Source organism: Labrus mixtus, chromosome 6, assembly GCF_963584025.1.
Source record: "Labrus mixtus chromosome 6, fLabMix1.1, whole genome shotgun sequence".
Lineage (NCBI taxonomy): Eukaryota > Metazoa > Chordata > Actinopteri > Labriformes > Labridae > Labrus > Labrus mixtus.
The window spans coordinates 12,050,589-12,078,157 of record NC_083617.1 but is presented as its reverse complement, the minus strand read 5'-3'; the positions used below and the strand labels follow the sequence as shown (position 1 = coordinate 12,078,157).

The window sequence follows — 27,569 nt, the reverse complement described above, 5'->3', positions numbered from 1 at the left end:
GAAAGTTTAAGAGTTTCTTCAATATAATTTTTTTTCAGTGTTTTTAGACGTAGATTTTATGGCAGTCATGGCCGCATCTCAATTCTTAACTTTTGAATGATATCATTGCCTTTAATATGACTAACATATTGTTGTTACTCTGGGATTTGTGTGTGTGGGGGTTTGTTTTCTGCAATGTATGCAATGTACTGTTATGTCACTCTGTCTTGTGTTCTAGTCTAGTTAACCAAGTGTTCTTTATAATTATCAGAATGTTTTGTTTTTAAGTTGTGTCCCACCAAACAGAAGATAAAATGAGCTCTAATCTAAATCTTATATAGTAAATCAAATGTTAAAGTTGTGTGTAATATTGCATTTGGTCCTTTTAGAAATGTATTTACTTAAAGCTGCACTGTGGAGTTTTGGTAGAGAAATATGAAAGTTGGATAAATTTATAGATTTTGTTGTATATGTTCATAACTTTATACACAAAATGTCCTCAGAGGAAAATTTGGTCCCTGGAGCACTGTTTGAAGATAAAATGCTACGTGAGAAGTTATGGCGTGGGGGGCCAGCAACAGTGAAACCGTAACTCTCCTGGTAGCCTTTTAGCTCCAAATAGTCTTCCAGGGACCCATTTTTTCCTTTGATTGAAGTCTGTGTATTTACTTCAGAAAATATAGCATAGAATTGTTTCACTTCTCCAATTTTCAAATTTCCCAACCAAATCTATAGTGCACCTTTAATACATCTTTCAGTATAATGTTATAGATAAAGTCATGACACATCTAAACATGTACTTAAAGGGGGAAAAATGAATGGTGTCTGCTATAAAGATGCTAACCAAGCCCTATGTTGTTATTCATTTTCATTTATTGATGAACAAGAAGGAGACAGAAACATGATTGGGGCCTATTACAGTGTCAGATGCTGGCCTCAGTGTGTCTGAGATCTTTAGGATGTGGCTCTGGTTTGGATAAAGCAACCAGATATCCCCAGGCTGAGAGCAGAACACAGATCTGTGCCAGGAAAGAGTCTCCGTCCCATCTTCTGTCCCATCTGTCTTGGAAAGCGATGAGGAGGCCACGGGTCATTTCTGAACGTTTGACAGTTTAAGGCAGCAAATAATTGACCTCGAGAGGACAGAGAATTTAATGTGGTACTTTTTGTCAGTCACGGCAGCACAGTGAGGATTTAAACAGCTGGTTTAGGTCTACTGCCACTCTGTCACATTGGGAAATGGACTTATAATCAGCGCCGTGGATGTGAAATTTGATAAGTAGTAACCTGCGGTATTTTCCTGACTGAGGCTGTCACATTTCACTGTTGTTCTCTTATATCATCATTTAGGAAACAGTCAAAAAGATCCTGATAGCCCACAGAGATAAATGTTGTGGCCTGCTCGAAATATCTCCTAATGTGTACCACAAAGTCCTACCCCGGTTTTCTCTCTCTCTTTTTCTCTCACCCCTCTTACACACACACAGAAAGTCATCCATCTCCATTTGATGTAACCCCTGCACAAAGAAGCACTTGTCCCCACGATCTGCAATACTCATTTGTTGTTGTGCAACTGCTGGACAATCCGACACTTAATAACCTGGTGGCACAGCTCTGACCTTCCACATGACCGTTGATTGAATTAATGGTGACATGTGGAATCCCTCCTTTTATACATTGTAGGTGAAAGGTGTATTTTCTGATGTCACGGGGAAATCCAGTTTCTGTCCTAATCCTAATCTAATCTTGTATTAACTCGTGCACTGCTCTTTCCATTGTAAACAAAATGTGTTTTCTTTCACAGCTAAAACGGAGCTGGAAACACAAGAGGAGCAGCTGGCAGACACTCATAAGATGTAAGGACTTTTTTTGTGTCTTTTGAAACCTTTACTTGAAGATATGCAGACACTTTGTTTCTACTTCATTAGATATGTGCTTAAACCATCTGTTTCTTCCCATCGGTGATCCCAAAAACTTCACTTGAGCAGGGTCCAGAATTAACACCCACCAAGTGCCAAATGCAAAGAGTGCCAAAGATTTTCCGTTAGGTAAATCTTTGAGGGCTATGCAACACTTGGCGGATAAAAGTTTGTACCAAAATAGTCATTTAATTTTAAAATGCACGTCACAGCTCCTCGCGGGAATGCTGGCACACACAAACATACACCTATTGACATACACACACAGGAACGCACACAGGAATGCATGCTACCACGCGCCACAGTTTACTTCATGGGACATTAGTTAACTTGCTTCGAGCAGTCTGCTACTAGCTAGTGTTAACGTTGGGGTAACCAAATACCTATTACGTTTGACTGTAAGTGTATCTTAATGAAATGTAACAAATACAAATGTGACTCAAAAAGGAATTGTATTATTTTGGTATGAAAAAAATTATGCTTCGCTAGTGGATTTGAATTTTAAAAAAGTATATTTATGCATCACCTGGTGTACTTTCCAATACCATATGCAGCATGTCTCAGTCATTATTTCCTTTTCTGCAGCACAGTTTTGAATGTGAACACAACACATTTGACGATGCAGTCGGATACAGTATGAAGCGATATATCCTTGTTGCAGTTGTGAAATATAATCTGGCATGCTTTGTCAATATTTTGGAGTCCTGGTTCCTTCAGTTACATGGAGGGTGCAGGCCATGATGCCAGGCCTGCAGCAGACGGGAGGCCCCCCTGTACGGTGTCTGGTTGTTTATCTAAGTGGAGCGAGAGTAGACAGCACTGGCTCCAGGCTTCTGTTACTTCTGGCCAGGAATGCGTTTCTATAGCACACTCCAAACAAAGAGACCCCAACCTCTCCGCCGTATTGATCCACTGCAAACGGCCAACACATTCAACACTCTAGCATGTGTCATCTCCTGCCTTATTCACTCATCCTCTGGCTAGATTTGTCTTCGTCTCGCTGTCAGACATCTTTTTTCCTTCCTCGCTTTCTTTGATCGTTGCCATGTACATACATACGATCTCATGTATGTACATGTAAAAGTACACACGCTTCTTTAGAGGCGACAAAGCCAAGCACTGCACAGGAGATGCTTAAGAGTTTATTTTAGTCCTCAAAGTTAATCTGTAAGAAAAACCTGGATGACCATGCTGCTTTAGTGGAAGTAATTCCACTTTGCGTTCTCTCCGAAATGCACAGTCATCATTGGTTTGTATTTTTTAGATGTTTCTCTACCATTAAATCGCTGTTATTCCAAGATTAACTTCATATTTTGCATATTTGCTCAACACATTCAGGTTTCACAACAATCTGTGAGGGTTTCTGTAAGCTCGTGTTGTAATAGTTTGGTCTTGAAGAAATGTTTTTGTTCTCTGTCCTCAGCTTCTTGGAGTTGAGCGTGTCATTCTCCGTTAAACCAAAGGCTGGAGAGAAGGAGGTCTCTCCCAACACTCTGTTCTCTGTTTGGCACGAGTTTTCCACTGATTTTAAAGACCACTGGAAGAAGCAGAATAAGATGATGTTAAAGGAACGGTGAGACAATTCCTATTTCAGAATGTGACACACACCTTCCTACACCTAAAGCTATTGTGTTAAAACCAAATCCTAATGAGATATTAGGCACTTTACTGCTCTCTCTAATGTCTTTGAGAAGGGTGCAACACTCTCCGATGCAGTTTTCCAAAGTTGGGCCAACAAGAGGTGATTTAAAATGATTTAAAAATCCATATTGGACTCATTATTGTAAATATAGATACAAAAAATGTTTAATTTCAAATTTAACTCCATCATTAAGTGAAATAAAAATGAAATGAATGCGTGACAATACTTAAAATGCAAGTTTGCACAAGACAGCAACTTTTTAGGTGTCTACTGATCTTAAAAGATGAACACAAATGTTTCTATTAATCAAGTGTTTTATGTCCACTTAGTGCTAAAGTCTAAACTTCAATAAACAATCTTTATTTGTATAGCGCCAATACATAACCAATGTTATCTCAAGACACTTTACAAAGAGCAGGTAAAAGACCTTTACTCATTGTTATGTTATACAGACTCAATGTTAATCCATCATGAGCAATAAGCAACATTTAGCAAAGTTACAGTAGCAAGACAAAACGTCCTTTTCAGAGGAAGAAATTTTGGGCAAAACCAGACTCATGATGAACCAGCCATCTGCAGAACTACGCTGGGCTTGAAAAATGGGATGGAGGGAGATGCAGGAAGTAGGAAATAGTTTTATTCTAACCAGCCTTTCTTAAAATAAATTAAAACATAAAATAATTTTACACTGTTTATCATTTTTAGATGTTCTATTATTCTGTGTTACCAGTGTTCAGATCGGCCTATCAGTATGTGGTGGTGTGTTACATTATATGCCTTAACTTCCTCTAAGGTCAGTGGAGGTCCGCAGTCACTGGCACCTTTTTTTTTTTTTTTTAAAGCTATATCTGTTTATTTTAGAAATAGGACAGTGAATAGAGGCAGAAGTCGGGGAGAAAGAGAGAGAGTGTGGAATGACATTCGGGAAAGGAGCCACAGGTCGGAATCGAAACCAGGCCGCCAGCTTGGAGGACTATAGCTCGCACTGACCACTAGGCCACCAGAGCCCCTCTGGCACCTTCATTTTGGGGGTCGCGAGCTGGGAACCCCTGCTCTTAAGTGTCATCACTGATATACCAATGTTCCTATCTTTCAAATGTTCCCCAAGTGCAAGTAACCGAACCATTAATAGATCGCAGTCCATCTCGTGTTCACTGAAGATCCTATCATATTCATTCAGATTCATGAAGGGAAAAGAGGTTAAATGACCCAAATCTGTGTCCTCACCCCAGTAATGAAAAGAACACATGCAGCATCCAGTTAGCTTCCAGTGGTTTGATGAATTTAAAGATACTGCTGCATATGTCAACAAAAAGCAAATTGGTCCATTATGCCAAATGAAGATTGAATTGTGATATGTATTTGAGGGAGAAGCAAAATGTCACAAACTTTGCTTGTTCAGTAGGAAAGCATTAAAACAATTTGAAAGCATTAACTCTTTGCCCTGTGCCACCGGCTATCATCGCAATTCTCTCTCTGCTGCTTTTCCTTTTTAGACTCCCGTGGAGCTATAAATATTCATCCTCACATGCGCTGTTACACACACACACACACACACACACACACACACACACACACACACACACAGCACCCTGGTATAATACTGTGCTCACTTGAAACCAACCTGCTACAAATCAGTAATGATGCCAGTCGCCTGCTCCATGTTGTAGTAAACTACGAGTGAATCATTTCCGAGCAGAGCTTTTACAAGATCTGCTCTCAGATTTTTTAAGATCATTGTGTGAAAAAACCCATAACGAAAGTCTGGAGGGGTTAAGTAGGAATCTTCCTACTTTTCTGGTGAAGTAATGAATTTCAGCCCTTGAATTAAGATGAATGTGTCTTTATTGGATGACTGATGGTTATTTCTGGTTCTTTTTCAGGGTCAAAATGGCTGAAGAGTCCTTCAAACAGGCCAAGGAGAAGGCCTCCTACAATGTGAAACCCAAACATGCAACTGGAATAGTACGTCCCTTCCCTTCTTTTCTCTATACGGTCTCGTGGCTTCAATTTGTTCATTCAGCTCGTCTTTTCTCCCCCGTGGAGTAAATCGTCTCCTCCCCTAACAGCCTCTGTTCCTTTAACAAACACTCTTTAGGGTGATAAAGGAAACAACACTCCTGGCTCCTGCAGTAACATATTGAGACCAGTTCCAGTGCTGTAAATAACTCAAGCTGGGTTTTTTTTTCTCTCCAACAGAAAGCAAAGCTGGGTCAGAAGTTCTGAAGCAAGAGGATGGAAAACGATCATCAAGCAGCCTATTGCACAAGCACAGTTTGTACAGTCTTGCATAGATTCATTGGAAGTTTGTACGAATTTGCCTCCAATATTTGATTTCAATTAACTTTGACTTGTTTTTTTATTGTGAGACCCTTCAAACTGGATATTTTTGTTTAAAAGTAGAATGAAAGATCACCTTTCCACAAACGTCCATTTTTAAAGGGGCTTTATGTAACTTATAAAAATACTGCGTTTGTAGCGATACCTCATGGGCGTTAGTGCAAACTGCACCAGTAACCTGTTGCTCGCTCTCCCTCGCGTGCTCGTCATACACTCGATGCTCGTACGTACACAAACGAGCATCATCATCGGCCGGGAAACACTGGATATTTACCGGCATAATGTTTACAGGGGAGGTAAGTGGTCATACACATGTGAAAGTCTGTGAAGGAGTCTGTGTGTCTGTATTCATTCTACATCCTACAAACGACAGTCTCGGCAGGCACTGGCTGAGAGCAGGAGTGTGTGATGAGTTTGTTCACCTTTGAGAGCTCTTAGGGCGGATAGAAGTGTGTGGAAGGCGGCCTCTGGCTGTGGAGGTGAAGACCGGGAGTGTGTGATGAGTTTGTAATGTTGATCTCTGTAAGCGTAGCGGAGTGAGGAGGACGTTGAGAACGTTCATAAAAAGTCACTTCCTGGAGCTTTCGTGGAAAATAAGACCCGGGGAAAAATTTTATACAGGCAACACAGATAAGACAGTGAACATCTACTTTTTCACATCAGTTAACCGTTCGCTTATTAATGGGCGATAAAAAAAACGATTTATACATACATACAAAAGTTACATATAGCCCCTTCAAATGAAATATTTCTGCAATGAGTAAATGTAGTGGTTTCATATTGAAGAAGATGCCAGAAATCTTCCATTGCATCCTGAACTTGGTAGCGATATAATATCGAAGCTTTCTCATTGTTTATAAGCCGTATGTAGCCTGTTTTCTTTAGTGCAATTCCTAGCCTGGTTTACTAGAAAGGCATGAACATGTCAGCTTTATATCTTCCTTAAAGGTGAAAAGCACAAGATTTTATACGATTTCTACACGGTAGGTAACGATTATCAGTGCCTTATTGCAAAGCACAGAGGTCAAATGAGTGCTGTCGAACTGAGCTTCTTTCTGAGACATATCCATTATTAAATGTTGCGTGCATAATGAAGAAAAATCTGTTTTACATGGACTGAAATACGATAATTGTACATTCCTTTATTGTGATAATTATACAGCACATTCTCTGTTGTGGTTCAATATCCATAAAGGCCATGCATACCTACTGTTAGTGGTGTGACCTGAAGCAGACGTACTTGTGTTTTATTCAGCACTTTTGTCTACTTGCTTTGTTTTAAGCAAAATCCCATGTACTTAGTTTGTGCCTTTCCTGCTTTGTGTGAGCGTGTGAACTCCCAACAACAACAGGATTATGTGACGTGACGTTCATGTGCAATACCAACGATATGTTTGATTGGAAAGCCTTCCCCATACAAACATATATTTATTAAATAAAAGACATAACATCAATTTTGTGATAGAAATTATTCTGTGTAGGATTGTTTGTCATTTGATCAGCTGTGGTATTAAGTCACACATATGTACATGCACTCCAATCACCACTGTTGTTTTATATGAAATAGATTTAATATAATTTTCACATACATTAATACACTCATACATATAACATAAACTGTATATATTGCATTGCACCTCCATTACACATGCTGCAGTATGTTTTTCTACTGGCCAGAATATATCTGTGGCAAATGTACTGTATACAGCCAGGTGAGTGTTTCAGCGGATGGATGCCACAGGTCATTGTAGTCGCCTCATCTTGATATTTTTTCCTCGACGTCAATGTGAAGAAATCTTGTGGAAAATATACAGAGAGAGAGACCAAACACTAAAACAAACTCAGCATTTCCTATAGTTGAAACTATAGTTCGCAAACTGTAATTACTGTTGATTCACAGGCAGTTAACAGAGTTTTGTTTCCTAAAGATGCATTAAGCATTGTCCTTAATGTTTTGTGTTCATCACAAAGGAATCTGGTGGCAAATGTACAAATAACCGGAAAGATATGGACTTTTTAAAATACTAGAGAGGAAACATCTTTAATGTTGAATATAGACTGCTTCATCATCAGTGTCTCTTGTACGAGTCTTTTTGCAAAATCACAAGCTTGCCGACATGGCTGCTAGTCTCTGATTGAATCAATGCTCTCAGTCTTGTTTAATATTACCAGTTCCATGTTTCAAGTCATTATTTTGTAGTACAGCCCATCATTTCTGGGCGTGAAAAGTACATAGTTCAAATTGAAGCCAGTTCCTGTTTGAAGTCTGTCAAATCCTGCATTGTCATTTCAGTTTCGAAGGACTTTCCACATCCTTCTTCACAGTTTCCCATGGCCGCTCACATCCACAGACATACATCGACACTGTTTAACCCTCTGCACCTTACGGTGCCTGAAAGGTGGCTGCAGGTCTGGGCAGTCCAGCTGCACTGTGAGCTGTGTAATGCGGTGCGGCCTGCAGAAGGAGCAGGACTGGAAAGGTTCCTGTGCCTTGTTGTGACTTTTCCTTCCAGAGCTTGAAGCCTGGCCACGATTCTGGCCCTGACCCGAGCTGGGCCCCATGTGTCGGGGGATGTAGAAGGAGTTGCACTGGCCATAGCAGAAACGATTGACCACAGTGCGGCTGCGACATCCCTCCTCACTGACTGTCTGGCGGAGGGGCTGAGTTTTGCACCAGTCTCTGCGGAGGTAGCGGCGCTCCGTCACCACCAAGGCCTCCCTGCTGGAGGAGAGCACCTCTGGTTTCTGATGCAACAACCGGTGGTGACGTTCTGAGGACAGGTTCCCTTTGGTCTTGTACGGGGAGGGGATGGATCCCTGAGGCCGGGACTTTTTGGCCTCTGCGGTGATGCAAAGCACCCCAGCCAGGATGACCGGGATGGTTATTTTCCACAGCATTCTGCAAAGAAGAGACGCATTAGTATGCATTACAGTTCTGCAGTGAAGAGATGGTGTCTGTAAAATAAAACATTTGCTGTGACAGGAACATAACGTTGAAGCTGCTGTAACACAGTTCCTGACAACATATGATGATGCATGACAGTCTCTCAGCTGCCGACATGATATAAATATTGCCAATCATGTTTCCAATTGCTTTAACGTGCATTTATGTTGAACCTGCTTCACAGAGTAGCCCTCCAGGCATCATTGAGGAAATGAATCCATCACCATGGCCTCCATTTGTCAGCAACTCTGTCATTACTTGTATTTGCTTTCCTCCAGGCTACGCAACTCTTCCAAAAATAAACAAAGGCCTGCCATCAAAGGATTCACTTAAACACCCGTAACGAGAAGGGGAAGTTGATTTTATTGGTCCCGTCGCCGGGTAAAATAATTAGGGCTTTGCTTACTTTAGTCATGAACTATGCCGCAGATATGTAAACAGGCATTAGAGAGGCCCATCTGCATGTTATTAGGGGAAGAGATGAGGAACGCTACAGTGCCCTCTGGGAGTCCACTCTTCTTCTCTTTGGTGATATACTTTGGAGGAAACTGAACTGAGAATGACCCACAGTGTCCATTATCACCATCGTGTCTTATGTATCATGTTAGCACCAGAAAGCGAGTGTCATCTAGAGAAATGACTCCACCTCCATTCAGGATGGAGTATCCGCCCCTGCGCACGCTGTCAGCTTTTGTGCCAGCACATTTTTGACCATCACTCCAGCATCTTTTCAGCAGATGTTGCTCTTGACAAGCGTTGCATGACATCAAGACAGAGATTCTGACAGAGAACCAAACTGCCTCAAGGCCATTGGCTGCTGCTATCCACAGACGCTTCTTTGCCGTGCAAATTTCAATGTATCCTTTCTTCCTCTCCTGGACATGCAACTCACTCTGACATGGAACAAATGACTTTATCATAATCCACTTTGATCTCAGCCTCTTTCTTATGCCCCTGACCCTGAGGTCATGGCAGTCTGTCCGAAAAACTGCACCAACACGTCGGCCTGTATATCACTATCCCGGCAGCAATGGCCTTAAGCTAGACAGCAGCTGTTTGTCCATCAAGTAGAGCAGTACCAGACTTTTTCTATAGAACATAAAAAGATGTGTTTGGGTTACAAAGACACAGATCGACTCCACTTTTTAATTCGGTTTTGAGCAACTCTATTCTCTTGATTCTGTGCTTTTATTTTATTTTGATTAATTGAGATCAAACCCCCGAAGTAATGAAGTATTTCAGATTATATGTAGACACTGCCAAGAAATCAGGTTAAATGCTCTACACTTACAATTAAGTTAATTGCTGATATTTGGTATTTCCTATGAGCGGATGTCCAGAAACAAGTGTATTTTTAGGTTAATTTTTTAAAAGGAGCTTGGCAAGAAATTGAGTCTACTCCTTAAATGTCTTAATCAGGACAGACACTGCTTTCAGATCTGTAGTTTCCACTGTAAGTATGCACTTTTGCATGCACACACAAGCCAGCACACACGCCCACACACACCCGTCATAGAGGTTAGAATAACCAAACCTAAGACTCCCACTGGGTCCTTCCACCACCTACTGCATCAGGGTAGTCGTGACCCCACTCAATCTCTCCATGATCTACCTTGCATGTCCAACACAGGCTCATTTGTCTTTAGCGGTCTTTCTGCTTTCTGTTCCCGCTGTCTGTGTATTAAAGGCACCAACCCATGCTCTGAGGAACAGGCCCTGCTTCTGTGTGCAGCCTCTTGTTCTTCTGTTTCCCCTCTTCATGCGCTATCCATCGCTTAAAGAGGCACCCTGAGCAACAGCCTGCAAACCTTCAGGGACTCTTGAGGGATGACCTGACGGAGTGTGTACATAGGACATGATGGATGGCCTATACACGCAGCAGCAGCGCTCCTCCCAAACTCAGTGCAAGTATGATAGTGGCGGCCCTGCCAAGCTATTCTCATCAATCTCCACTGTGGGACAAATTGCAGGTTTGGGGTAGGGATTGAGGGGCTTTAGGGGGAGCAGAGAGGTGGATGGGTAGGCAGTTAGCGGTTGGGGTTTGGAGATAGAAGAAAAGTGGGTTGAAGAGTTGGTGGTGTTCGGGACAGATCACCTACAGGGAAACAAAACCAACACTGCTTTACTTAATATCTCTCCACAAGCTGTGTCTCTTTATTTCTTTCTCTCCCCATCTGTCTCTCTTTGTCACTCTATCTGTCTCTCCCTCCTCCACTAATCATCTCAGAGTCCTGGAGACGGAAGGAGACTGTGGTTTTGTGCATTAATGCAGCAGAGACAGAACTGAACCGGACCTCTCTGTCTCTGCTACACTCTAATATTGTCCACAAACACAGCTCTATGTTTTACAAGAACCACAAATACTTGAGGGAAACGCTTCACTGAACTGTGGCAGACCTTGGTTCCACAATTCAGACCTCTAATGAAATTACAAATACCAGCGAGACTGCAGAGCTAAAACAAGCCATTTTCTGAAAAACCACTATTATAGTCGCTGGGAAATTGTTGTATTATGTTTCTCAGGATGGCATAACACCATGGTAAAAACAATAGTTCTTGTTTCTGATTTCGATGTTAAATGAAGCAATATTAGCTGTGGAAATCTCTAACATTTCAGGTTTTTTGTCGTAAAATGTTTTTAAAAAGGTAAACAAGGGTCCTTTCACGTCTTTGACATTTGTACACACAGATGTACCCTCCACTAAACCCTGTGAAACATCTTCCCAGCATGCCTTCAAAGGCAGGTTAAAACAAACACAACCTGATGCCTCAATTATCAGTGCGTCAGAAAGTCTCACACACAGACTGGTAAGTGCAGTTAATTACAGTAGAACTGCATGTAATTCACCGTGTAGCTCAAAAACCTCAATCACACACACACACACACACACACACACACACAGGGTCACACACACACACACACACAGTCACACACTCCCACACACAGGATATAGCGAGAGGGAAAGAGAGGTAAATGAAATGTTTTCACTTGCAACCAATTACACAAAGAGGAACCATGTCATTATCTGCATTTGCGGATTCTGTTTTCCCAAACTGTGCTCGGCTGTTGGCTCATTAACAGTTAGGAGGAAGGGCGGGGGTGGGGGGGGGGGGGGGGGGGGGGGGGGGGGGAGTCCTTTCAGGGGCTTTTCTCTGTAAATGTGTCTAATGCCAACATGGCCAGGAGGCTGCTGAAGGCGGTTTGGGCAGCCATTTGTCACCACAATCCATCTTGATAATGACTAGCAGCCCATATATTATGCTCTCCGAGCTAAGTGCTGGCAAGAATGTGAGGCAAGCAACATTAAGTGCTTTAGTGGAAGATGAGGGCCAATTAGAAAAGCTATGATAATACAGCATTTCTGGTTTCAGATTAGGATGGCACTACTTAGCTGCAGTGGTGAACAGCACCGTACACTTACAACTTCCATTCTTCCATTTAAACATCTTTATGGAGGGTGAAATAGCTTTATTTCACGTTTTCTCTTCCAGCTTATCCCTGATATTTATTGAAGCTGTATATTTGTGTGGAATGAGTGGAGTATTCGAGACTCCACATACAGCTTTACCCTTACATCAAATCAGATTTTATTGATGTCATCAGCGTCATTTTAAATCAGTTTGGTGTTTTAGAAACTTTAGGATCCCCACTCAAATTTGAAAACGAAGTTCTGTGGGTTTGAACCGTGTTCTGGCTGCACAGCATGAGTTTGCAATGACTGGTGCACCATCAGGTTTTTGCGTGTTAAGGGGATTGAGAGTATTTTCTTGTAATCTACTGTATACTTAGCAAGGTGAATGTGCTGTTGGTTTTTAAAAAAAAGAGCTTAATTTTAACAGAAAAATTTGCAACAAACTGGCTTAAATCCAGCCTTGCTTTCAGCCGTTTTAATCGGCTTCCCTCAGAAGTTTTCTTAGTACCTGAACATGTGTGAACTACACGTGTTAAGAGTATCGCTAAGGCTTCTTTCAAACACCAATTTTACTATCTTTAGAGGCTTACGATGAAGTGTTTTCTGTTGCTAAAGAAAGTGTAATGTGTCCGTGTGCTAAATCCGCTTTGACATCACAGAGGACTGTGCAAGGTGGTGCAGTCACCGCGGCTCTAAGAAGGATCAGAAGGCAAACTCCCCGCCGTTCACTGCACGCATACTGTAGGAACACACGCACACACATTCACACACCCACTTGGAATCACATCAACATACACATGACTAAACAGATATACATTCATGTTACATAAACTCAAGGACGTACATCTGCTTAAATGATTATTTTGGAAACACAGCATACAAGCTCCCTTTAAATTACACTATTATCTCTATTCACTTGAAAATGACTCCTCATATCATCTTTATGCACTGTTCAACATCCTGTCATCACTTACTAATTCTCTCACTCAGAGCACTAATTCCCCCAAACCTCCAGCCACTAATTATAATCATTTAGCACTTTATCCAGAACACCTTACAATACTTTAAAGGCATATATTTTATGATTGGGTGGCCCCCAGTGGGAATCAAACCCTTGCTGCTGGCAGAACTACTAAATAGCTGCACAACTACGGCTGGTCGAATTACATGGTTGTGTGCTTAGTCATTCAGAGAGTCACTGAATCACTCAGCCTTAATATCTCTCCGTCAGGCTCTTACTGCCCACTTTTTGGAAGTGCTGGCGTGGGATATGTCGAGCCAGCACATACTTATCTGCACTATTTGTACTACATGCAGAAAGTATATGGTACTTATACACACATAAGCATTGTATTCATGCATATATTGCAAACAAAGTCAGTTTTCATAGAATTTAAAGCTATATTGTTGGAAAATCCTGATGGCTGATGTAAAAATGTACTAAATCATGTGGCCAATTGATGTTATCCTGCTTTGTGAAATGTCCTAAATCATAAGACCTACATTTAGAACTGGGTCATACTATCTGTAACCAACAATTTGTCAACTTTTCATCATTCTAAACATTACTTTAAAAAGTTTTATTCAACTCATAAAACGGTAGAAGGCTCGTGGTCTATTGACTTCAGTCTAAAAGGGTTAAATGGGTGTTATCACTGTAAAAAAAAGTCCTGTTCATGTACCTCTCACCACAATGCGAAGAGGGACAGTAACGCGTCAAGTGTGCAGTCAAGGGAAGCCGTCCACCTTCAGTGGTCCTTGCGTCCGCTTCCAGGTTTCAGTTTCCATGGCAACATAATCTGTAGTATCCTCAGGCTCCTTGTCCTTGCTCCTCTTTTTTTCCCCCCCCCGAAACCACAGAAGATTCAAAGTCTCGGACACGCTCAGCTTTCCATCTTCGAGGACAGGATGTAACTCTTTATTACTTTCACACTCAGGCTAACTATTCGTTTCAGCTTTAAGTCTATGAAAGAAGCCCTTCCAGGTTTCAGTCACACATCTTCTTGCCGTGGAGATAGTCTGTAGTCTGTCTTTGAAAGTGTTTGAGTCACAGTGGAGCCTGCCTTAGTTTGAATCCCCACCACCCCCTCTCCTCCTCAAGACTGGGAGGGTTTCTCCTATTGGTCCTGGTCATTGTGTGAATCAAACCAGGCTTCCCTTATTTCATTTATGTCTCCCTTGCTCCCCGTGTCTGCCTCTATCTGATTATTTATACATTTTCTTCTTTATCTTTTATTAAAACGCCCACCCATCCATGACAAACCTATCAGCTTCTCTTTTAAAGTTTTCTTTACCTTTTGTCCTGCGTTTGACATTTGAATTTACATTTCCAGGAATCAGATGGCATTTTGCCTCCATGGACAATAAATGACAAAATTATGCAGCTACATTGATATCCTACAAAAAAACCTTTCATTATCCTTCCTCTTTGACACTCTGACCACATCATATCACAATTCATAACTCCACATCCATAAATCATCATATGCGGCTACACTAACAGAAGTGTTTGAAAAATGCCACAACTCACACTCCTTGATGCAGCAGAGACAATACTGTGTGTCTGCTTTGTGGGTCTTGTTAAGCTGACCACTGGGATCAGAGACTGAAAAATCTGAACGCGACTCTTGGCATCAAAGAGCTGAAACATCAACAGAAACTGTAAAAACCTCAGACGTGAATGATCTGAACAATAACCCCTTCAGCAGACCAGAGCATGATGACACTTTTGCATTACAAGACTTCATTTGTCTGACAAGGACAGTGGTGGTTGAAGAGGAGGATTGCTGCAAGGAAATGATTTATCACCATCTAGTGGTCGACAGGAGAAGTACACATTTCAGGAACTGTTGAAGGATTCCTGTAAGCCATTGCTTCCCAATCTAGTGTCTCTGGGCCACCCTAGGGGGCCTTATGAGGGACACAAGTCTCTGTCTGCATTTGCACTTATTAACTTAAATAGTGATATACTCACTGGAAAGTTTATTCAAAGGTCTGTAGATAAAACGATGTAAAAATACATTTTGCTTAACTCGAAAATATCAGGCTATTTAGTAGGCCATACTTTCAATTCGGGTTCCAAAGAAATCAATTTAAATTTAGGTTCATTTTTGACAGCTCTCCTTTTTTTGGATCCAAGTAAGGGGGGCAGGGAGACTGAAGCCGCACTGCACCATATCCAATTAGATCACTACATCCTGAATGATACCTTAGATCTTTGTGTGTTCATGTAAAATAAAAATCCAAACCCAAGCAAATGTTACAGATAGAGGGCCAACTTTAATAATACAAGTAAGTAAAAGTGTCTTTAAATATGGTATAAAAATAAATGCAGGAGAGAATAACAAAGAATCATGTTCTACATCAGACAGGAGACAGCATTTTTGTCATTCTGAATTGTGACTTTACAAGTGCAATGAAAACCATATGTGCTATTTATTGTAGTGTAATAAAATAATGCAAAGCAAAATAAGTGCACAATAAATAATCATAATTATAATCATAATATATTCTTGTATATATATTGTATATTCATTCTGCACAACACTTCCCATAGCGTGACAAAGTATCTGTGACCTTGGACCTCAGTAAAGCAATGACACTGGTTAGATTTATCAGTTTAAGTTGATGTTTTATGTTTTTCTTTTATGTTTTCCCCCCTCGTTTTTTTTTTCTCTCTGACATCATTTGTTTCAGCTGGAAGTGAGAGATTGGGCTTCCATCCAGCACTTATGATGGAAAGAAGGATTTGACATTTTTCGTCTGGCCAGTCTGTTTCAGTGTCCTCGCAAGTCCAGCAGCAGCAGCAGCAGCGACTTTTCGTTTTGGAGAATACTGGAAATATATCAGGTACTGTAAGAGGAGAGAGAAGAAGGAGCATCCTCTCCATGGACATGCAACATCCGGTGGACAACAGACGAACAGACGGCCCCGGCTCGGCTCGTCGGCCTGCTGAGCTGAGAGCGCATGGACAGACAATGATGACGAAGAGATGAGATGGTCTCCCTCTCTAAGTCCCAGAGAGAGAGATGGCATTGATTTTAGCATGATGGCACAAGACTGGTCAGCCTCTTGGATGCTAGTGGTTTCCCCTGCGCTGGTAAAAGAGACAAATGGAGAAGACAGGGAGGTAAAGAGAGAATAAGTATGTGTACATCCTGTTTCTTTTCTTCCAAAAAAAGTCATGGTTCTGCAGGAACTCCACATTTTGATGAGCATGTAAACATTAAAGCTTGCGCTAAATGCTAAGGTAACATTACTTGCACTACTTGTGTTTTATAACCTGCAAGCATGCTTACAAAAAAGGTCACACCAAGACAAATGTAGTAATTAGTACTATCACTGTGTGAGGAAACAAGATAACAATGTTAAATGCATGGTTACGTACTGTTTAAAGCAATATGCATAAATATTGGACATTACCTGGAAAGATCCTTCAGAACAAGTTCTTACTTTTCTGTAGGGAACAAAAGGACACATTGGGTGAATTAATTTGACCATATTGAAGATTAAAGGGACAATACATATAGAAATTATATTATTTAGTAAAGTTGTAAAACCAGAAAGTATGTATTTCTGTCATATTAGAAAGGGGAAAAAAATCAATCAAAACCCTTTACTACATTGAAATGATACTTGATCCAAAAAAAACTAATTTCTTAAAATGTCTGTTGAGAGAATGACACACAGACCAAGTGTAGGAGGTGTGCGACCGAGCAGGTTTAAATCACATGAATACACCTGAATAAATCTGAATTATTCATCGTGTTGTGACAGCTTCAGTGTCTCCGCTAGTCATAATGGTTCCTACAAGCCTGACAGGAGTCCTGCAACAGCAACTCCATCATCCACACCTGACACAGACTGTGAATACGTTGTATTTACTCTTACTCTCTCCTCATTAGTATTCCAGGCTGACGGTGCCATTTTGTTTGACATGGTTTGCACCTTAAGGAAATTCTACCACACATGCACCCAGCATTTAAATAGATCCATGGCAGATATAGTACTCTTTAGAAAACGAAATGTACTTGATTCTGTATTTATATTTTTGTGTTAACAGAATGTAGCAAGTAACAGGCGACGTAATTAGATTATCAAATCTCTCAATTTTTTTTTTTTTTTAAACAACACCTCTGTACAGTAGCTTCAACAGACTAGCTTGTTATATTAGGAGTTAGTGTCCTTTCCATATAAAAGGAACAGACACCCCGTTTTGCAAAAACTACAATGATTCCCACCTTTTACTGTCAAAGAAAATGCTGTGAGAGTTCTGAATGATACTTCTCCTAGGCTTTATACCAAGAAATTTCATTTAATATATTTGAGCATTTCTTTCTCACCTTCTTCTTGGCCTGTAATAACTCCTGGTAGGCACTGGAGCGGATGAAACGGCTGTAAGAATCACTCTTCATCAACTTGTAGATGTGTTCCTGTTGTGGAGGCAAATTGTGTTAAAATGATGTATAAAAGCATCCGGCATAGGTACCACATTGTGCTGAATGGAAGTTAGAAAAAGAAAAGTGAGTCATAGATTGAAGGGCGTGAAGATGACGCTGTGTTCTATTGTGCATAATCCCCAACAGGCCTTGGATGTGATATGAGCTTTCGTACCTGTGCATCCTCAAAGGCGTAGCGTCCAGGATCTTTGACATTCTGGGTGGTTTTGTCGTAGCTCTTGGAGTCCACGTTGATGGCACTGGGCGCTCCGGGGGCCAGAAACTCCTGCCAGATCTCCTGAACCCGAGTTGGAACTTCTCTGATGGGACGCTTCTTTAGCTCTTGGACTGCTAGCCAGAACCTGCAGGGCACAGATTATCGCCTATTGGTATAGAAGCTCTTTACCACTAACTAAAAATGGTGTATAATATTACACTGTGTAAAAACAGAAGATTGCATAAAAGTTGAATTACATAATCTTGCTGCAAACATGACATTACAGACAATGTTAGTTTTTAAAGTTGAAAGTCAAATCAGTCCAGCAATGACGTCTTTATGTAAATCAACTTTGTCATTGGCTCATGATTCATGGTTTGAAATAATAAAGAACATATGCAGCCTACAAATCTGTTTAAAGAATGCTCTCTAATACATTTTGACTAAATCAATCTAAAAGCATCCCCTTCATTTTAACTTATTGGATTAAGACATTTGATCCATCATCTTTGTACCAAGAAGGGTTTAGCCCTAACCCTGGCCGCAGCATCGGTCAGAACGTTTCAGTTTAAAAGTAATCCATCTTTAGTCGTAAAGCGCCGCCTCATCACAAATGTTATCTCAAGACACTTTTATTTAAAGAGTAGGTCTAGACAGAATTCTTTGTTATATTAATCATGAAGACTCAACATCATAAGCAAAGCACTTGGCAACCTTTAGCAAAGTAACAGTGGCAAAAAAAAGTCCTTTTACCAGGCAGATGTATGGTTATAATGGCAGAAATATTGGTACAAGTGTGCATGGTTAGGGTTAGGGTTGGGGTTACTGATGATAACATGGGAGGACTGATTATGTTTTGTTTTTTTAAGATTTATTTTGGGGTTTTTGTGCCTTCATTGGAGAGATAGGACAGTGGACTGTAGGGCTGTGTTAAAGAGAGTGGGGAATGACAAATGGAAAAGGAACCACACATTGGATTGGAACCTGGTCCTCCTGCCTCCAGGACGCACAACAGACCTCTGTACTTGGGAGGCACGAACCAAACCTCTAGGCCACCAGCACCCTGACTGATTATGTTAATTAAAGCAGTTGGAGTTGAGCAGCTTGTATATTCACATAAACATTAACAATAATGATAACAGACACAAGACTTATATTAAAAGCTCACAGGAGTAAACTTTGATATGCTCAACATGTCGGTGTATTGCAGCATGCTTTATGTCAGTAATATTTCAGTTCAGTTATCAGAGACTTAAAAGAAACACAGTATCAGGGTGAGCAGAGGAGGTTTCTCACAGAGGAAACTTTATTCATATTCAGTTGTTAGCATGCATGCCTGATCCTCTGCAGTATTCCTCTTACCATGAATAAAGGGATTACCATAATATTCCTGCCCACCTGGGTTATTCCAGCCACAGCTACAGTTATGCATAATTTAAAAAAAGCTGCATCCACCAGCTGCCTCACAACATAACTTAAGTTTGCTTCATATTGGTGATATTTAAAAGCTTCCATGTTGCTTCTGATATGAAAACCAGCCCATAATACAGTAAAGTGTGAACTTTGCAGTAGGAATCTTAGCTATAAAAAGTCAATTCATTTATCTGCAATCTCTCCAATGTGCATTCATGTATTTGTTTCTCTGTGCAAATATAACAGTCTAAATGTGGGGACCCATGTGGAAACAAAAAATCTGGTCTCCTATATTTAACCATATGTTAGTCTTAAAGCCTTATATGTGGAAACCTGTGAGGATTTTGATGAGGGATGTAGTAGATACAATGTGAGGCACAGTTTTTATTCTACTTTAAAAGACATGAGTGGATCATGTTGTTCTACCTGTTACTTTGGCTCACAGGCATTGGAAGAATGGATTGAAGTGTTATACATTGACTTAGGCACTGTGTACATATCTGAGGTCCTTCACCCGAGTATGTCCATGTTGTGATACCTGATAATAATGTGATACTTCAAAAAGTAGTTCTAAGGAGCTCTACTGAAAGAAAATATGTTTGGAAATGTTGAGAAAATAGTGCCTATCTCTAATAAAAGTATAAACATTAACTATCTACATATACAGAATACAAATAAACAACAATATGCTCAATACTCTTTGCTATTTTTTAAAAAGTTCAAGACAGGATTCCAATAAAGAGTATTTTCACATTGCTTAATAACTAACTTTTAAATCAGAAAAGGATCTGATATTTCGCCACAGATTTGAGGCCTCAAAAACACCCAAAATCATAACCTGAAAACTACATGGCATTGAGGTTAAATAATGCAGTTAGAAAAATATTTACATCCCTGTTGAATGAACATGAGAATAAAACAGTTCGATATTTGAATGACACCCAGGAGAGAAACAACATGTTTCCTCAAGTCTTTGTCATGCATATGAATATACCTCATTATTGTGTAGTCCAATAAAAAGAAAGAGGTTTAAAGGTTAAGACTTTAATCGATTTCAGGTCAATGCAGTGTTCTCAGAAGAAACATGAGTGTCGTTCTGTGTGCATGTGTGTTTGTGTGTTGGAATATGTAGAACGAGTTTTTAATTCTGTACCTGAGATTTTCTGAGCTGAACTCAGACTCCAGGAACTTGAGGAACTGCTCTCTCCCCACAGGATCTTTGAGAACCTCATCGATACCAAAAGCCCACCTCTTTACCCGCTGCTGGCCCGGCTCCTTACTGAACGAGGACAAACATAGAAAAATATATTTATATATTAAGGAAGTATGTTTACAAAACACTCTACAGTACAAACTGTGAATAGTATACCAACATTTCCCTTTATCACCATGATTTATTATCTGTTCTGCTGTTTCTTCAGAGTCACGTACTCACCTGGCCTCGAGCTCCCACAGTGTGGTGTCATCTGAGATCCAGGGGTTAGACGGGTCTGGAGGCGTGAGGAAGGGGTCGTATTCAACATACTGCTCTGTGTAGGCCAGCAAACTGTTAAAAGATATGAAAAACTTACATCAAGCCTTTCTGTGTGTGTTTCTGATGAGATGTTTCTTTCTTTAAGCTACATTGACAAAAGGAGAAGTGGAATCATCCTGAGAGCAAATACTTCAGAATTTTCAGACACTAGGATAGAGACCTCCATGCTGAATGCCCGTCTCTGTTCAGTGCAGGAAATGACAAATGTACTCTTAGCCATCCAGCATCTGGCATCGTCAGTGCTGACGCTCACCCGAGGCATTGTGTCGGACAAATCACTCCTCAAGGTCAGCGGAGCTCTTAATTCCACACCATGTTTGGCCGTTTACTGGCTCAATAAACAGATCGATGGCTAAACTGAATAAAGACATGAAGAACATTGTTCACCTCTCCGCAACTTTGGACATTTTCAGTCGATGTCGGTCTAATTGCAATTGCCAAAAGGTGATCTGAAAACAAAGCAGGGAACAATTAGCATCAGTCCTCTTTAGTTGGCAATATACTGTTGGATTGCAGGTATATTCTACTGCAGTGTGTTTTTTTATTGGATGCTATGTGTGTTCTTTGTGCTATAAAAAGGACACATTTCACTTTTGTTGCGTACTAGTGTTGCACTAGTAAAGAACCGCCTGCACAAGGCCAAGCCATGACCAAGACTAAAGTGTGTAGAGACTGAGTCAAGATCAGGAAAAGAGCAGAGCAAATCCAACACTTTTACACACTAAAAATAAGATATGGAGCGAGCAACCATAAGTGCTCCTGTGATTCAAAAACTCCAAACTCTTAAAAAAATACAAAATAAGTATTAAGATTCCTAATGAATCTCCTGTCTTATTGTCCCTGTATCATGGCCCACATCGTGCAGTATGTTGTACCATAAAACTACTTTTGGATGCATTTAATGTTTGCATCAAATCACAGTAATGATGCTATGAATCACCATAATGCACTAGTACATTCAGAGCTATAACTTAGGTTGTGGTCTTCACCAGCCTTGTCATAAAATCCAGTCATCTTCACCTGAGACCGACACTGGACTACATCCAAATTAGTAGACTGTAGAATGTGAAATAGCATTTGACTTCAGATAATTAAGATCTTTAAATGTACAATTATTGCATACGTTTGTGTAACTTTTATTTTGAAAATCTTATCACAAACATCTTGAATTGTGGAGCAACATTTTAAAGGTCTGACCTGTTCCTGTAGTTCTTCTTCTGTGGGCTGCTTGGCCTCTGGGGCCGGGGTGTGGGTTGGGCTATGGGTGCGGATATCATTCTGCAGCCCATAAACAGACTGAGGAAAAAATTAAAAAAAAAAAAAGAAATCAACAGGAGTAGCACTACAGCTGCTGACAGGCACAGCATGGAACAATAAGCCTGTATATGTTACAGTGTTATCACCTCTGACCTTAAGAGAATAGTGCTAAGGTTGGAGGTTTCTCACCTTTCTGGTTTTGTGGGGGTTTTTCATTCTGGAGGACTTCTTTATGTCGACTTCTGTTGTATTCACACATCCTGGCTGTGAGAAATCGCAAGTTATTTCAGTTTCAATTACATTTTCACGACTTAACCTGTTCATGCTTTTGCCCTCGCCAGAATCAGTGCAGGTGATATTTCCCAACCGTTATATCCAATCCAATATGCCTACAAGGGGTGTGAAGTGATTCAGAGAAGTCTCCGGGACAATGTGTCAGATGTTGGTTAATTAAACATGGAATGTGCCAACTTTAGCAAAACAAGCAAACCAGCGGGAAATCAGAGTCTTAGTGTGCAAATTCAGGCTGATTGGACAAGTGGTCCAATCTGGGCCTCTTCCAGGAGAACAAAGCTAAGTAGCTTGACGGCGTCACTGTGAAATTTGAATTAATATTGATTATGTTGCTCCAAGGACGCATAAATTGAACTTATTTTCCAATTAAGCATGGAGCAGGGGCTTTCTGAGAATTGCAGAAGAGGAGAGCCTTTAACCTCAGGGGTAAACCAAATGCTAATGCTATGTGTGTATGAACAAGGTAAAGAGCAGCAGTGAAGCCGATGTGTTGTGACAGTTATTGATGTGGCATTTCATGCGTGTGGTGGAGGAATACACAACAAGGATTAACAGGGTGTTTACTTCTTTACACCATTCAAACGTCACAGGAATCATGAATGTATAAAGCTCATATGTATAATCTATGAAAAGTTTGCATTTGCAATACACAACAGTATCTCAGCTTGAGGCATCACTACTGCATGTGTGGTGTAGATTCATCTTGAAATATTTACAATATCTGCAGTATGTAATCTGTGTGTGTGTGTGTGTGTGTGTGGTTTGTGTGAATCTTACTCACTTTTGCAGGGACAATTAAGATGTTGATGATAATGTCAGCAAAAAATATCAGTGGCAAAGGTGAAGAAGGAAGACAACATCAGTAATTTCACTCACCACTGGTCTGTGCACGTCCCAGAATGCTCTTTCCTGACTGTCAAGAATTTTCCTCTCAACTTTGTCTCTTTTTTTGTCAACTCTGGGAGAGAAATACACAAGTTCAGAACTCGTTTTACAGAGCATGTAGCTTGTTCCAACACTGATATGATGCATGTACTCTGCAGTTCATCTGTGAAGTTGTTGACGTAACACATATAATTATATATATCATGATAAGGGTTAAGAAGGACTCCTTTTTTTTCTTTTTAAACCAACATCAGTCAGGAGAGGATCTTAAAAGCTTATGTCTCTGGACATTTCTCACTGTCTGTTCCAAAGATCAAGCCTAAACTGGGAAAAGGTGTTACAGTTTACTGCTCCCTTTACTCGGAAGGAATTACAAAAAGTTCTGAAACTTAAGAAGCTGCTCTCATTGGCTGCTGTAAATGTGATTCAAAATGACTTGGAGGCAGACACATCCATCTGTACATGGTTTGATATGGTTTTGATTGTGATTGATTTAGTCAAACATTTGCTGGTATCACATGTTATTTCATGGCTATTGTATCTTATTATGGCTGTATGTATGCCTGTTCATTGTTTGTTAGGTTAACTGTCCTGCTGCCTGTCTTATCAGGACACTCTTGAGTAGGAGGTTTTTAATATGAATTAGCTTTTCTCGGTTCAAGGAAGCCCTGAGGCAGAGATGTATCGCTACATTTTATTTTCCTCCGTTTCCTGTGATGACTAGTACATTTTGGTTGTTTTCTCAAGATCTTGACTTATTTTTCTTGCTATAATCGGATAACAACGTTGTTTTGCTCCGTGATAATAAGTCAATTACAGCCATTTTCTCGAGATCTCAAGAAATTAATTTGTTATCAAGGGAGCACCTGCATTGTTTCCCCAAGACAATGAGATAAAGACGTTGAGATGTCGAGAGAAAGTATCCAAAATTACTGAATATCAGGGGGAAACTGAGTAATATAAAATGCATGGATGTTTGTGGGCTTAGGGCTTCCATTCTGGTAAATTAAAGGTTCAGTTTTAAAAAAAAAATTAAGAAACCTACTTTGCTTGTGCTTCTGCTTGCATAAAAATGAACTCCCACTTCCTGGCAAAAGCTCTCTGTAGCCTCGCTAAGCTCTCCTGCAAAGAAAGCGAACACAAAAAACAATGTTTAAAAAGGGTTTTGAGACGATTATTTTCACTTCGCAAAAAAAAAGATACCATCTTCAATGATCACTGCTTCAAAAAAAAAAAAAAAAAAAAGATAAATTCATTTGATGGCTTCGGAGGCAGGAAAGTTACAAATGATGCTGTGAAAAAACAAATGTTCTCAGCTTCAGTAAGAACAAACAGGCAACAGATGAAGCCTGACATCAGTGCAGGAACAGAACAGATCTGTGACGAGAGTAGTGCTGACACTAAAATACCTCTTTTACTTACCGCTTCATAGTCTGCCAGCTCCAGACGTGCTTTATTTTGCATTGTTCTTTTGCAGAGGTAAACAGCTAAAAGAGAGGAACAGAGACGGATAGAGAGAGAGAGAGAGAGAAAGAGAGAGAGAGGTTGGTTATAAAGGAGTAACTGGATCTCAGCTTGGTTTTAACAGCCTTAAGTGGCCCTGCGTTCACTCATTTAATCCTCTCAACTGCACATTTAAACTGGCCTGCAAATCACAAAGGTCATTGACTGTGCATGGTGTCTGATCGTCTGTTACATTGTGTGTGTGTGAGTGTGTGTATTGTGTCTGCGTGATGTCTTCCTCCACTCTCATCATCCCTTCATCCCTTTGTAAACCGACCATTATGTGGAAGCTTCATTAGTCCATTAGGCTGTTTTCATTACAGTGCATCATTCACGTGAATCAGTTGCTACATCTGAGATACTTTCACTTCCTCTAACGCTTGCCGGATTATTCCCACAGCGAGCATTACTATGTTTCCTCTACACCAACAAATGAAAGACCTGCAATGCTGCGACTATTCAACCAGACTAGTTTTTTTTAGCATTATGAAATGTTTTGCTCTGCTGCGCTCCTCTGTACACAATGAAAAACTCATCCCAGCATCACAATCAAATCTATCATATCTGTGTCAGTCAACAGAGGTGGTGAAAGTTTACAGACTTTTTCTTTAACAAAATCAATCTAAAAAAAAGGGAGTAGTACTATTAAAGCTGTTTTACTGTAGAAAAGGAGAAAATCAAAAGCACTGTCACAGTAAAAATAGTTGAACTCTGAAGGATATTTCCAAGCGCTGTTATATGTTAAATATTCAACTTTAATCGTTCCAATTTCAACTTAAGTAAATGAACATGAACATGAACTTTTTCCCCAATGTGCAGATCACTTAGATAAGGATGTATTTGTGTCTGGAGTGTTGGCTAATTCATTATCATCTAAGTCACAACAACTTGTTCCTGTCAGTACCAGACGCCACATTGACTACATTTTTCAGTTGAGCTTCTCCCTCTTGTCTGTGCTGTGTGATGATGAAAAGGCTATGGTAGCACTTTCTTTGTGTTATTGTCCCATCCATTTAGGTGGAAATTGATTTTGATGTTGGGAGGGTGGTGTCATGATTTACTCTCGTTAAGTTTGCTTGTTCCTTGTTGTTCTTGCTTAGTTGTGATTATCGGTTTTATTTTGTCATTTGTATTCTTGTGTTTTGCTGGTTCCTGTGTATTTTTACTGTTGATAATCCTGAGTTTAGTTTTCAGTATTTCCTGTTTTATTTTGTAGTTCCTACCCCTTTGTGTCATTTCTAGTCTTACTTCCTCCCTTTGTGTGTGTTTCCCTCCCTTTTTGATTGCCTTCATCAGTTTCACCTGTGTCTGTTATCTGTCACACCTGTGTTTGATTGGCCCCTGTGTACAGTATCTGTGTTTCTTTCTCTTTCTATTGAGTGCGTGCGTGTGGGCTTGTATGACTGGTTGATTTGTATTTTATTCTTGCCATCATCTGCCCAGTGACAACAGATGAAAATTAGCAAGTTAGCTAAATCTGGTACAAAGCATCTCTTCTCTTCTGAGACTAATGTTTTTTTGTGCACTGTCCCTGATTTAAATCAACTAATGAACTAAACTAAACTTCCCTTCTGTGTCAGTTCATTGTTAGACTTTCCTCAGGGTCCTGTTTTGAAGTGTTCTCATGGCTCTTGGTTTTTTCATTTTGGATTTTTTTTAAATTGGATTTTGATTAACTTTGTTTGTACATAGAGTAAGCCCTTGTTTTTTTTGTTTAATCAATCTTTTAGTTCGAGTCTGCTCTTGCGTCTACCTTTTTATTTTTTTTTCTCTGGTGAGAGGTAGCACTCAAATGAAAGTGTATTGATTCCCATCAAATACATTTAAGAAAATGTAGCGTGTCTTTTAGAGACAGCAATAAGTACATACTGAATGTTCTTGTGGTAAATTGTAGGGGGTATAAGTAAGAATTACATTTGAGTAAATAATAGATACCGGAAAACTCTACTTTAGTACAGGAGCAAGTATTCTTTCTTAGTTACTTCATACTGTTATATCATTGAAAGAACCAATTCAGGAAGTAGAAGAAGGGAAGCTCAAAGTAATACACGCCTACTGCACTTAGACTGTGGGAAGTATCCAAAACATTTCTATTGATCTGCAAAATATTGATAATGCATTACATGTGTTTTATCTCTTTAATTTTTGTTAACATCAGCAGCCAGTATGTATCCACAGGAAAAAAATCAATATTTAATGCGCTCCACAAACAGTCTGCATCATTAGGCTCTGAAAGTTGTTAGTTTAAATGCACAAGGTAGTAACACAACCACTGTCTCACCATAGTCTGTGTTTTCTGGTTCCCAGCAGTTCGATGGCCAGAAGTATGGAGTCTGAGAGGAGCAAAAACAGTTTGTTCAGAAACAAAACCAAAAAGAAAAGTCAATGATGACAGAGTACATTTAACCACATAGTTGGTGTTTTGAATCTAAAGTGTGCACTGTCATGCGAGGTGCTTTGCCCCCGCATTGCATCTGTCACATTGAAACATTTTGTTGTGTAATGGGCTTGACATGAATTCGAAAGCACATAAGCTCCTTTCAGCAAGCGTGAGAGAGGACACCAATGTGAATCTTGACCCTCCTCAGGCACCGTTGTATGGATTGGCTTCAGATGAAAAGTGATTAAACGTAAGGAGCAAAGTGAAGCCAGCCACTAACACACACCCACGTGTATTGATTCACTTGGGTTAGTTGTGTGAAGCACTCTTGGGGGAGATCACTGACAAATAACCAGAACTGTCGATCCGAGTATGGACATTCAGAGCAATGTGTTGTTTTTGTCATGAACC

At 40.2% G+C, this 27,569-nt stretch overlaps 3 protein-coding genes across 5 annotated transcripts in view; 1 reads left to right on the top strand and 2 right to left on the bottom strand.

Moving 5' to 3' along the window:
- fmn2a (formin 2a) overlaps positions 1-7,334 on the top strand; it is a 43,685-nt gene extending 36,351 nt beyond the window's left edge. Inside the window, exons 14-17 of the mRNA XM_061040010.1 lie at positions 1,784-1,835; positions 3,322-3,471; positions 5,424-5,505; positions 5,740-7,334. Coding sequence (XP_060895993.1) covers positions 1,784-1,835; positions 3,322-3,471; positions 5,424-5,505; positions 5,740-5,766 — 311 coding nt within the window. The 3' untranslated portion in view covers positions 5,767-7,334. The remainder of the gene's footprint in view (positions 1-1,783; positions 1,836-3,321; positions 3,472-5,423; positions 5,506-5,739) is intronic.
- grem2a (gremlin 2, DAN family BMP antagonist a) lies at positions 6,998-14,412 on the bottom strand. Of its 2 annotated transcripts, none has more exons than XM_061040014.1 (2): positions 13,927-14,412; positions 6,998-8,779 (listed from the first exon to the last, which is right to left on the bottom strand). In XM_061040014.1, the coding sequence occupies exon 2, from the start codon at positions 8,776-8,778 to the stop codon at positions 8,200-8,202; it is 579 nt and encodes a 192-aa protein (XP_060895997.1). In that variant the 5' UTR covers position 8,779; positions 13,927-14,412; the 3' UTR covers positions 6,998-8,199. The 2 variants fall into 2 exon arrangements, with proteins under 2 accessions (XP_060895997.1, XP_060895996.1); XM_061040013.1 differs by having other exon boundaries at positions 13,920-14,408.
- Positions 14,413-15,496: 1,084 nt separating this feature from the next.
- rgs7a (regulator of G protein signaling 7a) overlaps positions 15,497-27,569 on the bottom strand; it is a 56,772-nt gene continuing 44,699 nt past the window's right edge. Inside the window, exons 6-18 of one of the 2 annotated variants that reach the window (XM_061040012.1) lie at positions 27,060-27,111; positions 24,698-24,762; positions 24,321-24,397; positions 23,267-23,348; positions 22,286-22,360; positions 22,037-22,135; positions 21,227-21,288; positions 20,741-20,851; positions 20,459-20,584; positions 17,851-18,037; positions 17,580-17,669; positions 16,660-16,693; positions 15,497-16,328 (exon numbers count right to left, since the gene is read on the bottom strand). In XM_061040012.1, the coding sequence (XP_060895995.1) occupies positions 16,673-16,693; positions 17,580-17,669; positions 17,851-18,037; positions 20,459-20,584; positions 20,741-20,851; positions 21,227-21,288; positions 22,037-22,135; positions 22,286-22,360; positions 23,267-23,348; positions 24,321-24,397; positions 24,698-24,762; positions 27,060-27,111 (1,047 nt within the window). In that variant the 3' untranslated portion in view covers positions 15,497-16,328; positions 16,660-16,672. Of the gene's footprint in view, positions 16,334-16,659; positions 16,694-17,579; positions 17,670-17,850; positions 18,038-20,458; positions 20,585-20,740; positions 20,852-21,226; positions 21,289-22,036; positions 22,136-22,285; positions 22,361-23,266; positions 23,349-24,320; positions 24,398-24,697; positions 24,763-27,059; positions 27,112-27,569 lie in introns of both variants that reach the window. The other variant, XM_061040011.1, reaches the window with a different exon arrangement.

Bases quoted from the DNA above. Each gene is read 5' to 3' on its own strand.
- grem2a (XM_061040014.1), bottom strand. From the start codon at position 8,778: ATGCTGTGGAAAATAACCATCCCGGTCATCCTGGCTGGGGTGCTTTGC.